The sequence below is a fragment of the Rhinolophus sinicus genome, linkage group LG15, assembly GCF_036562045.2.
Source record: "Rhinolophus sinicus isolate RSC01 linkage group LG15, ASM3656204v1, whole genome shotgun sequence".
Taxonomy (NCBI): Eukaryota; Metazoa; Chordata; class Mammalia; order Chiroptera; family Rhinolophidae; genus Rhinolophus; species Rhinolophus sinicus.
Window position 1 is genome coordinate 46338198 of NC_133764.1, and position 17322 is coordinate 46355519.

The following is a 17322-nucleotide window of genomic DNA, read 5'->3' on the forward strand; positions in this document are numbered from 1 at the left end:
TACTTTTCAATGGCATTTATTATACCTTTATAAAAATCCTAATACAGTGTGAAAAAAATCATTATAAAAAAGCAGACAAAATAAGCAGACGCTGTACGAACCTGGGACACTTGGCAGAAGTGGGATTTACACTGGAAGGACACTGGGAGTGAAGGTACACGATGGGGTGGCTTAAGGCTCAAAAGCTGTGGTCAGAGCCAGCATCTCAGAGGGAATGGGAAGGCAAGGGGGGAGTGGAACTGCATTCAGTGCCAAGGACTGTCGCTGTCTGGGAAGTCCTGTCCCACTCCCTCTCCCCTCCCAGCTTTTGGGTCTGTCCTCCTTCCTCTGAGCCCACCCCCTTCATCTTTCTATAATCTTCTTTGCCTAAAGATGGCTGATGAGCCAGAAAGCTGGAGTTGGAGTGAAGGGGTGGGGTTCTAGGAAATAAAGCAGTCTCTTACTCTTCTCCCCTCCGTTTTTCCTACAGAGAGGTTGAGAGCTGAGGGGGGAAAGCTCCACTTCCTAATCGCCCAACACAGCCAAGAGCTTCTCTGGTGTCTCCAAGAAGGACACCTGCTTCCATTGAGTGAGGGGCAGCTTTTCCTGCTGTCCTGTCTACAGCAGTTCAGGGTGTGCAGTCCAGCTGCTTGGTCGGGGGTTGGGTGGACAGTGGCAATGTCATTGTCCATAGCTACCCCTGCTCCCATCAAAGAATCATAGAAAAGTAATAAATAATCACTTGGGTTTTCCACCCACATAGTCCATACAAAACCCCAAAGTTTCTGGTTGGCCTCAGGCTGGGACATCAGTTGGCAGTAGTCCGAGATTGCATCCACTGGAGCCCAGCAGGCAGTCTGCAGGAAGGGAGGAAGAGGGCAAGGATTAGCATATCCCATGAGGATGATGACCTTCAAGACCCAGCCCCTGCCCAAAGCCAACTGAGGGGATGACCAAAGTTATATCCAGTCTTTCAATCTGCAAATATAAACAGTCGGAGTACCTACTATGCTTCAGATACTGCGCTAGGGCTAAGGTTACCGGTGAAAAAACAGACACACCCTCTGGGGCTTACGTCCAGCAGAGGAGGTGGATATTAAACAAATAATTCCATAACTACATATGTGAGGAAGGTTAGGAAGGCAATGTATAGAAGCCTCTGGATGTCTGGGAAATGGGGGTAGGGGGACATCTCTAAAGAAGGGGCCTGGAGCCCCATCTTAGCAGTATCTCTGGGCAAAGCGCCAATGCTCCCTTCCTGGGAAGAGACTCCGTAAGCAAGTTCCCCCATTAGACTGTGAGCAATGCCACAGCAAGGGGCAGGAGATGGGTGTTCTTGGTCACGTCTCTATCACCTGGTACAGTGCATGGCACATGGGGAGTACTTAGGAAATCTGGTTGAATTGAACTGTGTGGGTTGGGGGAGAGGGGTCTTCCTGACCCAGGGGCTGGCAAGACACTGGCAGAAATGTGTGGTTCCTTGAGCGTATCTGCCTAAAGTCTCCCCTTCTTCACCAGCCATCAAGCTCCTCAGCCTGCTGCGATTCCACTATGAGAGGGAAGAGGAAAGGGAATTCTCCAAACCTGATGTGAGGCCCTTTCCATGTGACCGTGACCTAGCTCCTTCACATTCTTCAGGTGATTACTTAGCAGCTTTCTCAGCAGTGCCCCCCTGGATAGCTTATCTGAAATTGTAACATTCCCTGCACATACTTCCAGTCTCCTTGCCTACTTGACTTTTTCCCTGAGCACTTAGCACTTTTAACTTATCATACATTTTTCTATTTTTATTATTTGTTGTCTGTTGCCTCCCACTGGAAAGTAAGCTCTATGAGGGCAGCCATTTTTGTCTGTTTTGTTCACTGCTGCTTCTCTAGTGCCTAGAACAGTGCCTGGGACAGTAGGTGCTTAATAAATGTTAAAGGAACCGTATCATTTACTCTCTACAGAAACTCTGGGAGGGAGTAGGTATAATCACCCTCCTCTTTACAGATCAGAAAATTCAAGTTCAGAAAGAGTCAGTGATTTCTGCCTGGAAGGCTTGTCCCTGGTCTTCCCATGGTTGTCTCCAATTCATTCAGCTCTCAGCTCAAAAGCCACCTCCTAGTAGAGGCTGTCCCTGACCACGAGAGCTAAACCAGACCCATCCCCTCCCCTCTATCACTGTTATCCCATTTCACTTTCTTCATAGCGCTTATCAGTACCTAAGATGTTTGTGTTGAGGTAGATTGTCACGTCTCTCCCCCCTTAGAACAAGCCTCTTTGAGAGCAGGGACTTTCTCGCTCACCGCTTACCCACAGCATCTCAACTGTGAGTATGTGCTCAACTGACTTGGCTACCTGTGAACCAGATTCTGACGGGAGAGATAGGAGAAGGTTCTGATGGTCAGTCGTTCATTGGTTTGGCCAGGCCCTGGAGGTTCAGAGGGAGCAGCCACTAACCCTTCCCCGGTGAGGGCACAGCAGCCCTGTATGTGCCACGGGTGGTCTTTGATGGCACTAAGGGTGAGGAATTGAGAGATCTCCACGGTGGTCATGGAGTCCTTCATGTCCTGCTTGTTGGCAAAGATCAGGACGGAAGCATCTCGCAGTGCCTGTGGACAGAGGAACCCAGCCCGAGTCAGCCTGCCAGGGCCCGGCCTCCCCTCCCAGTGCCCCAAGTGCCACCTGACTCCCATGCTGTCCTGGCAAGAGAGTCTCACCCAGGTGGGGTGGGGATGCGGGCCCTCCCCCAGCAAAGCACACCAACAGCTTGTGGAGCCTCCTAACTGGCTCCTGTCATCCTTACAGCAGTCCCTGGAGGGAGGCATTTCATGATCCTCCCCAATTTGTACTTGGGGAAGCTGAGGGTTAGAGAGGCAAAGTGATCTGTCTGGGGTCCCGCAGTGAGTGTGAAGTGTGATCAGGACCCGACCGGCAATTTTGGCTTCTGTTATCAACTGTACTGAGGGCATTATTGTCCTTCATCTGGGACAAACTAGCCCTGCCCAAGCTGCTGCGCTAGGGGCTCCTAGAGTGGGGCATCAGGAATGAAGCTCAGAGAGGCTAAGTGAGTAAGCTGAGGTCACACAGCTAGTATCCTGGGCTCTCTCCCAACTGCAGGGGGCTCACCTCATGGGCCAGCATCTTATACAGCTCCTCCCGAGTGGTCAGCAGCCGCTCTCGATCCGTGCTGTCAATCACGAGGATGATGAACTGGCCAGCAGAGAGAACTGTGAGTGGTGGCCTTTCTCTTCGGTGAAGGTGCCTCCTGTACAACTGTGCTTCCCCCTGGCCTCTGCACTACCCTGAAGTGAGCCCCACAGCAAACAAACTGTCCAGTCTCAAGATCTCCTTGCCCTAGTCCCATTTTCATTCCTTTTTCCATCCAGACACAGGGTGTACACAACACAACGTTCGATTGCGTGCCACTTCATTGAGGCCTCACTACAGCCCTGTGAAACCAGAACTACAGCTTACCCTTGAACAACTCAGGGCTTAGGGGCACCAACCCCTGCACAATTGAAAATCCATGTATAACTTCTGATTCCCCCAAAACTTCAGTCCTCCCTTGGTATCCATGGGGGGTTGATTGCAGGACCCCATGGTTACCAAAATTCATAACTGCTCAAGTCCCTTATATGAAATGGCACAGAGCAATGCATACAGCTGACCGTCTGCATTCACAGACTCCCAATTGTGGATCAAAAAAACTGCTTTTAATCCCCAGTTAGTTGAATCATGGATGCAAAACCCAGGGAAACAGAGGGCTGACTGTATATTTATTTTAAAAAACCCACATATGAGTGGACCCATGCAATTCAAACCTGTGTTGTTCAAGGGTTAACTGTGTTATTATCCCCATTTACAAATCAGGAGACTGAAGTTCAGCAAGGTGACATATCTTGCCCTCAGCCTCATGGCTGGTGAGTGGCAGGGCTAGAATTTGAACTCGTCTCTGTCTCGTTCCAGGAATGAAACCACTGAATTCTACTGCTGCCAGAGTGAGAAAGTAAGGAGACAAAGGGTCTACCCCATTCAATGCCTCAAACAGAAAGCTGCCAGCCCAGACAAAACTGCTAGGAAATATTCAAAACTGTTAACAGGCACTGTGCTGCATTCAGTATCTGACACACATGCATGAGCTATTTTTTTATTATTTAATTTTCACAACAACTCAGGGAGGTCACTCTTATGATCTCCGTCTCACAAGTGGGGGAACCCAGGCTGAGCGAGGTTAGGGCTGGCTCCAGTTCCCAGGCCTCCCTCACCTCAGTGTTGGAATAGTACGTGTTCCAGGTGGAGCGCAGAGCCTCCTGTCCGCCTATGTCCCACATGAGGAAGTGGGTCTTTCGCAGAACAATCTCCTCCACATTGCTACCGATGGTGGGACATGTATGGACCACCTCATTCATCAAGCTGGGGAGGTAGGAGAGAGCAGCAAGAGCTCAGCCCAGCCCATTCCCAGTGCTGCTCCCAGCCCTCGGCTCCTGAGCCAGGCTGTATCTAGTTCAGAACAGCTCAACCCAGGTTAACCGAGCCTCTGCTGGGCATAAGGGAAAGCAGACAGGAGTGACACCAAGTTTTGTCCCAGCTTGGACCCCAGGACCGGGAGACTTAACAGAGCAGTCTGCCCCCACTGTAATATGCAGGTGAATCGCCTGGGAGTTTTGTTAAAATGCAGATTCTGATCCAGGGGGTCTGGGCTGGGGCCCACACTTTGAATAGCAAGGAGTTAGAAAAACGAGACACAAGGGAGGCCATCAGGAAGGTGTTATTTACAGTGACATAGAAAACACAATTTTATAGGTAAGGAATGCCTCTGGAAGGGCTGGGAAGTAAAACTGGGAATTAGAGATGAGACAGAAATTTACTTTTAACTGTATACTCTTGTACTGTTTGGATTTTTCTTTTCTTCTAATTTTTAAAAGCCATGTACATATATCACTTTTTCAGAGGAAAATTTGTCCTAAGTAAATACTTTGGAGGCTCCAGAACCGGAGAGATGCCGTCCAGAGAGAGAATTTCAGGAAAAGTTCCAAAGGGTGCTCAGCACAAGTGCCAAACTCTGCCAGACCAGGAGCTACACAACCTAGCTGGACCCAAAGCTGGCATCCCCCTTTAAGTTTGCAGAAGGGGGAGAAAGTTAAGCCGCAAAGATGGGGTGCAGGAGTTAGACGGGGTTGGGGGGTGGGGAGGAGGACCTGCCGCTAGGAGGAGCGAAGAGCAGGGAGGTGGGAAGAACCTGCCTGCCTACAAGGCAGGTTCAGACCAGGTCAAGTCTGCAGCCGCGTTTGGCAGGGGCCGGGGTTGCCCATACCAAGCAGGATACGAATACCAGGCTGGGGGTCCGCTGAACTGAGGGGTCACTAAACCAGGAAGGTCCCACCAGCATTCCCCACATCTCTCCTCCTGGCTACAGGAAGGTCCAAATCCCCTCCCCCGCCCACCCCGGAGTCACTTACAACTGGTAAAGAATGGTGGTCTTTCCTGCATTTTCCAGTCCCACGATGATAACCTTGTGCTCTGGAGGCATCCGGGGTAAGGACAGAGTCAGGGACAAATGCGATGACCAAGGTACTGTGTGACCCTCCAGGCCTCCCAGGAAGGAGACAAGTGTTCCCAACAGGGTGGGGGACCTTCCCCTCGGTACCATTTCTGCTCCCCCGCCCCCACCCCCCTCCTCCAATAAAGGACAGGTTTCTTTCCCACCGAGCCCCGGACACCTGCTCCACTCCCGGACAGTGGAAATGGGAGATGAGCCCCACCTCGCTCGCTCTACATTTCCAGAAAAGTGATTGTCCGAAGGGTCCGGGGAGCTCTGGATTTGCCAAAAGAGAAGGGGTCTGGGGAAAGAATCGAGCCCGAAATCACAACCGCAGGAAACCCGCGGCGGCGTTTACCCGAAGGAAGGAGGCTCGTCCAGCCCGGCACCCTGGGGACGCTCCGAAGCCCGCAACCCGCGAGGAGCAGGTGGGGAGGGGGCAGGGGAGACTACGCAGCCGCCGAGGAACGCCCACGCCCGACCCTCCGAACCCGAGGTCCCCCAGCGCATCCGCTCCCGCGACCCCAGACCCGGGGAGCCCCAGGTGGGAGCCGGGTCAAAGAAGGTCGCTTGGATGCACTGTGCGTCCCTTACCCTCTTTCCCGAAGACGCCCATCAATTTGGCGATCAGTTGTCCCATGGCGTGTCCCGGGCCAGGCAGGGGCAGGACTCGATGGCCTTCGGGGGCCGAGGTCGAGCCCGGACGCTTCGAGCCCCGCCTCCTGGGGAGGGCCGACAGAGCTTTGCCTATGAGGTCACGGAAGCCCCACGGGTCTTCTGCAGCGCCTGGGAATCCCCTGGGACGCTGGCCCCTCGCGGACGCTGTGGACGTCACGGTGACAACAAACTACCTATCCAGAACTCTGGAGGTACAAGGAAAATGGGGTTCAGACTCCACATCCTCCCAGTCGCCCTGAGAAAACTCCAGAGTTTTCTGGGTGGACTGCTCTCCCACTGCAAATCAAGAAGATTCAGTACAGTGACCCACCACTGGATCCCTGCTTTCCCTTCTCCAAGTGCCATGTCTGGGGCACCCACGTTCTGCACCTACCAGCTGTGTGGGGTAGACAGGGCTCACAGATCCTCTCTCTCTCACTGAGCTGGGGGAATGTTCCAATTCTCAACAGATCTCTAGTTGTTCACTAGTGTGGGTCTTGTTAGGCCCACTGGAAGTGAGTTCCCTTGGGAAAGGGCAGGGTCTCCCTCCTTTTTCAGGTACCTTGGTGCTACCTCTATGACTCACTGACAAACCCACTGCGCAGGCACAGCTCCCTAGTTCCCAAGGGCAGGCATTTGAAGACAGGGATGGAGAAAAAGAGATCTCTATGGAGGGATCCCAGATACTAAGACCCAACAGAACCTGGGCCAAGAGACAGCCAGGCTGGAGGAGGAAGGGGGAGCCATTTGGTCTTGTTTGTGAATTTCCTTCTTTGCTTAAACTGGGAAAAACCAGAAAACAAAAAGAGAAGTGGGGAAGGCAAACCAATCTCAGACTGCGGGGGTGATTAGGAGACACCAGTCATCCATCACTCAGGAGAATCAGCTCCTTTCTCTCCACTGTCACTGCCCTCCTACAGCCATAAGAGAACAACCCTCTAACGGGTCTCCCTGCCTCTGCCTCCCCCTTAGCAGGACATCCTCCTAACAGCCCGATTACGCTTCCTAAAGCACAGCTCAGAGTCTATCCCTCCACAGCTCATAAACCTCCAATGGTTCCCTACTGCCCACTGAACTCAGATCAGTCTCACCTGATATGCAAGCGCCTCCATGAATAGCCCCCATCTGCCTTTGCAGCTTATCTCCCATGTTCGCACCCACTTGTCCTTGCTCATCCATGCACAGTTCTTTCCCACTGTGCTTTTGCTTCTGTGTTTCCTTCACCTGAATGCCTTTCCCCTTCTCAGAAAGGAAGATTCCTGAGACCCGTTAGCTGCCTGCTGTAAAAGCTCTGGTGTGGTTCTCCAGCCATATGGGACTTCTCTCCACAGAGATTGCACACGGGCATGTCTATTTCATCCAATCGCCTGTGAGTCCTAGAGGGCAGGGTTCCTGTCTTGCTCACCTGTGCACTCCCCCCACACCCCACCTGGTCCAGTGTGTGGCACACAGTAGGAATGTATTGCTATTGGACTTAAGTACAGTGAGTTAAGCTCACGGCCTGAAAAATGGTGTTTGGAGTATTAAAAAAAAGAAGTGTGAGCACAAGTTAAGGAGGATTGAGAAAGGCTGGGAAGTTTGTGAAGAGAAGAGGGAAAACAGTTTACTAAATACAGAATTTTCATCCCACCCAGCTTGGTACCCAGAGTTAGAAGGAAGGGGAGTTGGCTAGCAGAGCCCATCTGGCTGATTCCGTTTCAGCCCTAGGAAAGGAGCTGGGGCTGCAGCTGGGTTCAATAGAGTGGGGGCACAGAATGGTGCTGGGGGAAGCAGCAGTGTGTGAAGTATTTTCACCATCTGTTTCCTGGCTGGGGAAACTGTACCCTACCCCCTCTACCACTACCACAAATTGCAGAATTGAAAGTGACAGTCTGCTAGCTGGAGCACATTCAGTAAACAGACAAGAGCTGCCTTCACTAAGGCCCAGAGCCTGAATCTTAAGGGCATTTCATTCATTTATTCATTCATTAGACAAATATGAACCAGGAGTTAGGAAACATGCTAAGTAGACAAAACAGACCCAATCCAGGTTTATGGAGCTTACGACCATCTAGTGGGGAGCTTACCGTCTAGTGGGGAGACAAACACACATACCAAAAACCACAAAACAAAACAAAACAAAACAAAAAAACCCTGAGAGACAGTAGGTGGGAAGGCCTGATTTAGCTAGTCAGGGAAGGAGATGAGGGGTTCCAGGTAGGGGTGTCTCCAGTACCTCAGTTCCTGAGCTGCTGAGGCAGCTGTGGTAGTGGCACCAGGCTCTCTGGGCCTAGTCCCAGCTGGCTTCATGGTTGTGACATCCTTACATGTTGACAACCACCAAAGTGCTAACCATGTAGGTTGAGGGCTTGTGGTTACCAAGAGACAAGACTATGTCTCCCCGCATCTCTCAATATCTCCAAGCTAACCCAGAAATGCCCCTGCCTGCAACTTCTGGGCAAGTCCAATTTCAGGCAGAAGGCACGTGGGGAGGAGACAAAAACATATTCAGACACCTGCTTCCTTCTCCCCAAGCCCCCTCCCCTCACAGAAGCTGCAGCATACTGGGGCAGGGGAAGTAGCATTAGACGTGAGTGGCACAGAACTTGAAAGCCAGTAATCTGAGCTCAGGTCCTTGCTCACTGGTAGTGTAACTTTCTATGGACAAGTTGCTTAACCTCTCTGAGCTTTAGGTGTAAACTAGAGTTAATTATCCCTGCCTTTGATTCAAAATATCAGGTTCCACTCCAGATGGAGCTCTCTGCTCAGCTCCAGGCCAAGCACCTAGCTGCCTTCTGCTCTTCTCCCCTTGGATGATCTCCCATAGTCACCATAAACCCACCTTGTCCAAAGCTAGACATTGTTTCTGTCTCTAACCTGGTTTCTTTACCTGCTTCCTCTCTGTGACCCACAGGAACCCCAGACACCTCCCTCTCTCTCACTGGCCACCTCCAATTGCTCTCCAAGAGCTCTTGATTCTAATTGCTAGGTGTCTCAGGCAACTATTGCCTCCTTTCCTGTTCTATTGCTGAAGCCTATTGCAAACCCTCCTCATTTCTCACCTGGAATATTGTAGATTTCCAGGTTAGGCCCTGCAATCTATGCCTCAAACTGCAACCAAAGCAATCATGCCACCGCTGCTTACAATCCTTCAATTTCTGCTTCGGGACCAAGTCCAAACTCCTTAACATGACTCAAGCCCCTCTGGGACCTGCTCCTGCCAACCCTCTCTGACCATCGCCCTGAGAGCGTGCTTTACTCGTGAAGTCCAAGGACACGTCCTGCATGTCACCTGCTTTCTCTGCCTTGATCACTTCCCCCACTTCTCTGCTTCTAGTCTCTACTCAAGCCTCATCTCCTCCAGGAAACCTCTCCTGGCCTCCCCAGGTTAAGGGAGTGACTCCTTTTCCAGGCTCCCCCAGGACCCAGGGCTTCTGGCATCAAAGAGCTCATTGTGCTGTCCTGCATTGCCATTTTGACTTGCGCCTGGTACATAGCAGGTGCTCAGTAAATGTTTAACAAATACAGGAATGAATGATTGACTGCACTGCAAGGCAATGCAAGTGTTACACTGGGAGGCAGAGACTGGACTCCAGTCCCAGCAGTGTCTGCTAGCTAGCTTTGCTATCAACTCCCCAGGAACCTTGGGCCAGTGATTTGACCTGTTGGCCTGCCCAGTTCCTTTTCTTGGGTCTGCTAAGCCTTCATCTGGGGCACCTGGATGTCTGTTGCCCTCTGTACGCAAACACACATTTTGCACAGGAGCACTCAGGTGAAGGACCCAGGAGCCCTTTAGGTCACCACCCCCAACCCCAAAACAAGAACCATGAGTACAAGTTGGTAGGTGCTACATGAGGCAGGATACAGGTGACAGCAGCAGTAACAACCGTCAGTTCACATCCTGCCAGCTGTGATGGTAAAAACTGGCAGTCACCTGCTTTCTTCCTCACTCGTGATCTTTCTCTCAGGATAGGACTGGGTGAGTCCCTGATTTTCTCTGCTCCTCCCTGCAAGTAGACCTCCTCCCCACCCCCATGCCTAGTTAATAGGGTCTGGAAGGATGGTAGTTGTGGTGGCATCTGTGGAGAAAGCCGGAAGCTCAGCCCCTCCCTTCCCTGAGGTGTTGGGGAGCAGCTGAGGCCACAGGAGCAGAAAAACAAGCACAAGCCTTTAAGATATTGTGCCAGTGGGTCTGGAGCTCACCCACCGAATGACACCCTATTTCCCGGCCTCAGCTTCCCATTTTTCCTGGCTCTACTTATGGGGAGATGGGTTAGGTATGGTGTTTGGGGATGAGTGGGGACTGAGATGGCCATGCGGCTCCTGTCAGGCTTGAATGTAACGCATCAGAGCCACACAAAGCGCCATCTCTCTTGTTGAGTAAACTCTCAGGGCACAGCTTACTTCTGCGCGCACCCCTCACACCCCCCTGCATGGCGGCAGTTCTCACATGGCTAGGTCGGCTACTGTGTGGCGGGAACAAAGAAGCAGGCTCAGGACGTGCCGCAAAGGACAGGGTGGCGGTTTTATATGTGGCAAAATACTTCTAGGGGATTACAGACGAACAGACAGACAGATGGGGGCACAGGACACCAGACAGGGAGGGGGGAAAGGGTGGGCAGTGGTCTCTTCTAACCAGTAAGTGGAAGCTGCACCCCACCCCCAGGTGGGGGGGGTGAGACAACATTGGCACAGGAGGTGGTGAGACAGGCATGAGGTGCCCATCCCTGAGGTGGGCATCCAGGCAAGGCCCAGTCGTCATTGGCACAATCGGCTCTCTCTGGCCCAGCTGAGACGCTGGGGAGGGGCAGGGCTGCTGGCCTATGGAGATGCTGGGCAGAGGACACTCCAGAGCAGACGGGGTACGAAGGCTTCCAGGGGGAGTGAAGTGGACGTGGGTAAAGGACAGGATCACAAGAGGCAAATATAGAGCAGCAGCAGCAGCCAACCCCCCCAGGGAGATCCATGGTCCCGAGGAAACCCCTGGGGTGGTGATCATTTCTTGGGTACCCACCCACAGGGCCTCTCTCCTGGGGCCTCAGGGTGAGTGAATGAACAGTTTTTGGTTTCAAAATGAGGCGGACCAGAGCGTTCCATGGGTTCCACACCCAGGTGACACAGGGACAGGGGGCTCAGACACAGAGAGCCACTCCTTGGATGGCAGCAGGCAAAGGATGTTGTAGGTAGGCAAAGCTCATTCCTGCTGGAGGTGGTGGGGTGGGTAGCAGCCATCTCAGGTTGCCCACTCCTCAGTGTTAGGTCCCAGGCAGGCAGATGGCCCTACATCTGAGGCCTGCCAGTTTCTATCCAGACCCTGCCCCAAGGGGCTTCCATCCTGTAGCTTTCTCCTACCAGACAATGCTGCCAGAAGCTGGGGGGAGGGCTGGGCATGGTGAGGGACCCTGGATCTGGGGTTTGGGGGAAGAGAATCCTCATGGGAAAGTCTGTGGTCTCCCTCTCCAGGAAAAGCCCCCTACCATTCCCAAATACTCCAGGTTGGAAAAAGGGCCACCCCATTTAGGACCCTTCATTAGAGCCCCAAGTAGAAAGAGTTAAGGAAGTGCACCTTTTCTCTGGGAGAGAGCCCCCTTAGGTGGGGGAATGGGGACACTGCACAAAGGTGGGCATCCCCCATCCATCCACAGCAGGTAGATAAAAACCTACAGCTGGGGCTTAAGGACTCCCAGGAATTGGGATGCTACCACCCAAGAAACCCCAAACATTGAGCAAAGGCATCTGAAAGGAGGGAGACAGCGCCCCCTGGAGGCAAGATACATCCCGGAGGTGAGCCCGCTGTCCCTCCCCTCCCTGGGGCTCAGAGCCCTTCCTCCCCACTGTGTGGCCCCTGCCACTCAGCGGATGTAAACACCCCGACCCCAGCTCTCCAGCTCGTTCTTGTTCCGCCCCAGCACTGGACCCCCGCCCTCCGCGCAGTAGCGGGCCTTATTCCGGCCGCGGTTCCGGTTGTCAGTCACCTCCTCTTCATAGTCTTCTTCCTCATCCTCCCAGGATCCCTGACGGGCTGGTGGGGTGCTGCCCCCAGCAGGGTCTCCAAGCCCTGGCCCCTCTGAGGGATCGGTCTCCATGTCCACACACGAGTCTCCCGGCTCCGTGTAGGCAGAGTTTCGGTTGCCAGAGGCGTCGGCATCAAATGTGTCTTGACGGGACAGTGCCCGTACGGTGCCCACCCGGCCAGGTGGGTGGCTGCTGGGGTAAAGGCCTGGCGGCTGACCCAGCTCCCCGGGGTACTCGTGCACGCTGGCGTGCTCCCCAGTAGCCCGTTCCAGCGACTGGTCCCCAGCAGCAAGGTAGGGTCCCTGGTTAGCAGACAGACGGCACACACCATGCAGATCAAGCAGGGGTAAGAAAAACACAACAAAGCAAGGCAGATTAGTGAGGGCACCAAGACACCAGCCCAACTGAGGGAGGAGGGGACTGGCTCTAGGGGATGGATCTAGAGCCCAGCCAGACCTTCGGGACATTAGCTCCTCTGTTGGGACAGGGGTCACCCAACCTTCCTAAGGCGTGAGGAGGCGTGAACTCTCCTGGTAACCATGGTACAGAGCCCAAGAACAATTAGTCTTCACTTCAACACACGTCATTAATGCTGTCTTAGGGTAAGTCATCATTAACAGCTCATTAGTATTGCTACTCATTAGTGACTGATTAAGTTAGTCGTTGCCTGTTTTCCAAACATATTAAGAGGATTTCAGCTCCAGCTCACTAAGCCGAGCTCCTTCAGCACAAACCAGACCCTAACCAGAGACCTCCAGAACCCCATACTTCCGCCTGCCCGTCAGATGGATTCCTCCCCAGTCCCCAGCAGAGACTCAAAAGCAGCAGCTTAGAGAAGGGCGATGGGTCTCCATCTCCCACAGGAGACGATGAGGTGGCCCAATGTCCTCAGCACCAAATGCCACATGAAGGTGACCTGATGGCCATTACCACCACGGAGGCTGCCATGTGGGTGCAAAGAGGCCTGGGTCTTAGTCCCGCCCCTGCCCTTTTAAGTCATGTGACCCTAAGCAAATGGCTCCCCTCTCTGTGGCCCAGTTTCTCTCTGGTGGTGTGATGGGGATTCGAGCAGCAGTTTCCAAACTGTTCTCTGGAGGTCTGGGTTGGTGAGGAGGGTGAGGAGGGCACAGACGTGCTTTATGGGTCCCCATGGAGGTGAAATGGAGGCCAAGCCACTCGCTCCCTCGGAGCAGAGCAAGGATGTTATCTACATGAGCTCCCATATAAGATTCAATGAACAAATGGGATCTGTTGCTGAAAACAAATTTGAAAGCAACAGTTTAGAATGGGGTTCTTTCTAACTCTACTCTAGAAGCAAATATTTAATGATGTGACCTCAGAGATCGGCCTTGGCTCCCATGGCGGGGCACCCACAAGAGGCCCTTTCCGAGAGTCTGTTTCACTGGGAGAATAGAATGTCCATTCAATCACAGAAAATGCTACATTCTGGGTCCCTTCTGAGGGGCCTTCTGGGGTTAGGGGTTTAGGGGAGGGGGCAGTCTCTCTGGATTTAATGGTCCCTGCTCTGTGGGATTCTGTGTCTGAGGCCTCCTGCTGTGACCACTAAAATGCCATGACCACTGTTGGGTCTAAAAGGGGTATGGAGTCCAGTGAAAGAATCTCTCAGTCTTCCTTATGTTTTCTTCCTAGTCACTTGTCTTATAAGGCCCCTAATCAGGCTTCATCCCTAAAAGCCCCCAAAGCAGCAGATGTAGTCCTGTGGGACCAGGCCCAGGAAACACCAGCCAGCCCCAGAAACCACAGACACCAGAAACTGCCACTCACCACATTTTTTTATAAAATAAAGCTCTTTCCTTCCTTCCCCACATTCCCTGCGCTCCAGTTCCGGGCCCTGGCAGGAAGGGAGATGCGGGGCATCTACATGGTGTACTCCTGCTGCTGGGGCACCTCCCTGGCCTGCTGTGTGGCCTCTAGCCCGCCCCAGAAGCTGAGATTTCTCCTGAGTGAGGTGAGCACCTGTACCTGGAGGTTGGAGACAGGGGCAGGGCTGGCAGCCAGGGCTGCACTAGCCATGGTGCGGTTCAGCAGCGGATTGGGAGGCGTGCTGCTGGGCGGGTGTGTGGCCTTCCAATAGGCTTCCAAGTACTCTGCCAAGTGCTCGCAGGCATCCTCCAATTGGTTCTCATCCAGGATGATGTCAAACATTTCCTGTGGAGGGGGGTTAGGGGTGGGGCTGGGATGCGCCAGGCATGACCAAGGGGGTGAGGGTGTGGCCTGGGCACCATGGGCAGAGAGTCAAGGGGTTGGAGGACAAAGTTGAAAAGAGACCTCTGATGTCCAGGAAGAGGGGAACACTCGTGTACGCATCAGCAGAACTGTAAGAGGTCTTGGCACCCACATAATCCAACTCCCTCATTTTAGATTTAAGGCTTCCTCCCCACAGAGAGGTGGTGCTTCTGGGGCTTGAAGGCAGTCTCTGACTGCCTGTCCAGCACTCTGTCCCCTCAGACCAGTCTGCCCCTGTGGACCCGGCCCAGGGGTTGCTGGTCACTCTGTCTCCCACGCAGGCCAAAGGAAGCCAGAACCCAAATCTTCCACCCGTCCTCCCCTGGGCCTGAGTACTCACGGGGGGACACTGCGCCAGCTTCTCTGAGGCTGCTATTTGGACATTGAGGTGTTTGGATTGAGACTTCCCTCGAGACTTGATGAGCCTCTGAAGTACCTGGTTTGGGGAGAGAAGAAGAGCTAGAGGAACCCCGTAATGCAGCAAGTCAGAAAGGCAGGTCCTGGTTGGAGCCAGGGCGGAGAGCCAGTGTCGGGGCTGGGGGACGTTCAATGACTCTCAGCCCTGGCCACCTTCTTAGAAATCACCTCTGCAGCTCTGGAAGGTGATTTCTAAAGCTCGGGACATCATACACAAGGCTCAGGCTCTCTTGGGACTCATGCCAGCCTGTCCTGGGAAGTTCTCCTAGCCGTGGCTATATGAAGGGCAGCGATTCTTGTCCCAGCCCCTCTCAGCTTCTTTCCAGGCGTCATTCTCAGGGCCAACTTCCCCTGCATGATAATAACAGCAGCCATGGTATATGGGGCACTTGCTATGTAATGGCACTATTCGGTGCTTTATACATGATCAATTCATTTAGTCCTGACAATAATCCCATTAGGTAACCACTATTATTATTCTCTCTCAATAATAGTAGCTAAAACAAAGCCACAACCTTCACTAAGTGATCGAAGTTAACATCAGCAACAATGCAACAAACCCACATCGTGCTCCAATGCAATGCACTCAGGACACATCACTTTGGTGACATTCCTACCCAAACGGCAAAAACCTAAATCTCATCATGAAGAAAACATCAGACAAACCAACACTAAGGAACAGTTTACAAAACAAGTGATCTGTACTTTTTCAAAAATGTCAGTATCATGAAAATCCAAGAAAGGTTGAAGAATTGTTCTAGCTTAAAGAAAACTAAAGGGCTACAACAACTAAATGCAACACATGACCCTGCATTGAGGGGGAAACTCCACACAGGGCATTATTGGGACTACTGGTGAGAAGTGAAGATGGACTGTATTTTTGATAACATTTCTTGAATTTGACAATTATGCTGTGGTTAAATTAACGTCCTTGTTCTTAAGAAATACATGTTGAAGTATTTAGGGACAAAGGAATACAATATCCACAACTTACATTCAAATGCTTATGTATATAATACATACATATATAAATAGAGAAAGATAGGGTGGCTGGTTGCCCAGTGGTTAGAGTGCAGTGCTCATAACACCAACATTGCTGGTTTGATTCCCACATGGGCCAGTGAGCTGCGCCCTCCACAACCAGATTGCAAAAAAAAAAAAAAAACCAACAACTTGACATGGAGCTCATGGGTCCTGGAAAAACACACTGTTTCACAATATTCCCCAATAATAAAAAAAAAAAAGATAGAGAAAGATAAAGTAAATGTGGCAAAATGCAAAATTAGTGAATCTGAAAAAACTAGAATTGTATACTTGAAATGGCTAAGTGAATATGTGAATCATATCTCAATAAAGCTTTTAAAAAAAATAGTGAATCTGAGTGAAAAGTATTCAAAGAATGAGAAGTCTTTTACTATTCTTGCAATTCTTCTGTAAATGTAAAATTACTTTAAACTAAATATCTTTAAAAAAAACAGTGGAATAGATATAGTGTTAGCAGGTACCAGCCACTTTGCATGGGTAGTCCATTTATTTAATCTTCACCATTTGAGGATCCCTATTTTGCAAATGAGAAGCCTGAAGCATGGAGACGTTAGGTGACCTGCCAAAGGAGCATAGTGCTGCTAAGTGGCAGCACTGGGCATAAACCCAGGCAGTCTGAACTCTGAGTCTCCACCCTTAACCCAGTCAGTGCTCTTCCATGGGGGAGATGCACGTATCTGTTACTTTCTACTTCACAAAGTATTTTTGCATCCATTATCTCATTTGATCCTTTCAATCACCCTGAGGAAGTACTTAGATCTTATCATGCCCTTTATGCTCATTAGAAATTTAGGGCTCACAAAGGTTAAGGTTAAGTAACTGAGTGCTCAGCTCATAGGGTGCTACATGGATGATAACAATTGCCACCCCTAGTTGCCATCATGAAATCAAACAGAACTCTGGGCTCTTTACACTATTACCTTGAATCCTCTCACCAATAACACAGGAAGGGATTATAATCTCCATTCTATAGGTGAAGAAATTGAGGCTCAGCGGCCTCAATTTCAATGAAAATAACAGCCAGAAAACCAACAACAAAACCTAATTAATTAATAAGCCAACCAGAGCTAGGATTTGAACCCCATGCTGTCTTCTAACTTCAAATCCTTCACCTGCACTTGCTCTCCATGTTCCTCAAACTCCCACTAATATCTAGGAGGGAAAAAAAAATGGGGCTGCAATATGACAAAGAAGTAAATCAGCCTTCCTACCGATTTCATCTCTATCAAGGTCCAAATGAGGACAGTGCGACAAAAAGGGCTGAAATCCAAAGACAGCAAAGACCTCCCAACTGTCAAGTAGCCGAGTGACACTGGGACAACAAGCACAGAATTCTTTCAGTTTTCAGGACCAAAAATGGAAGGTCAACCAGAGTGGAGACAGGGGACTGGCCTGCACGACCCCAATAAAATATTTATATGATTCTTTATATAATATTATAGAGCTAATACACGATGGGG

General features: G+C 51.4%; 2 protein-coding genes and 1 long non-coding RNA gene across 6 annotated transcripts in view; 1 reads left to right on the forward strand and 2 right to left on the reverse strand.

The window, feature by feature from the left end:
- ARL5C (ARF like GTPase 5C) lies at positions 1-8503 on the reverse strand. Its single transcript, XM_019747519.2, has 7 exons — positions 8376-8503; positions 6098-6225; positions 5424-5484; positions 4230-4377; positions 3091-3174; positions 2422-2573; positions 1-836 (listed from the first exon to the last, which is right to left on the reverse strand). Exons 1-7 carry the CDS (start codon positions 8447-8449, stop codon positions 788-790), a joined length of 696 nt encoding a protein of 231 aa, XP_019603078.2. The 5' UTR covers positions 8450-8503; the 3' UTR covers positions 1-787.
- The window catches only part of CACNB1 (calcium voltage-gated channel auxiliary subunit beta 1), a 19917-nt gene continuing 10692 nt past the window's right edge, over positions 8098-17322 (reverse strand). For 2 of the 4 annotated variants that reach the window (XM_019747733.2, XM_019747735.2), the window contains 3 exons: positions 14742-14837; positions 14138-14323; positions 11348-12456 (listed from right to left, as the gene is read on the reverse strand). In XM_019747733.2, the coding sequence (XP_019603292.1) occupies positions 11992-12456; positions 14138-14323; positions 14742-14837 (747 nt within the window). In that variant the 3' untranslated portion in view covers positions 11348-11991. Of the gene's footprint in view, positions 12457-13929; positions 14324-14741; positions 14838-17322 lie in introns of those variants that run through there. The other 2 variants (XM_019747734.2, XM_019747736.2) reach the window with 2 other exon arrangements.
- Positions 9996-16758, forward strand: LOC141569011 (uncharacterized). The gene is made up of 4 exons (XR_012492394.1): positions 9996-10118; positions 12642-12756; positions 13998-14123; positions 14683-16758. It is a non-coding gene; the product is annotated as an uncharacterized LOC141569011 (long non-coding RNA).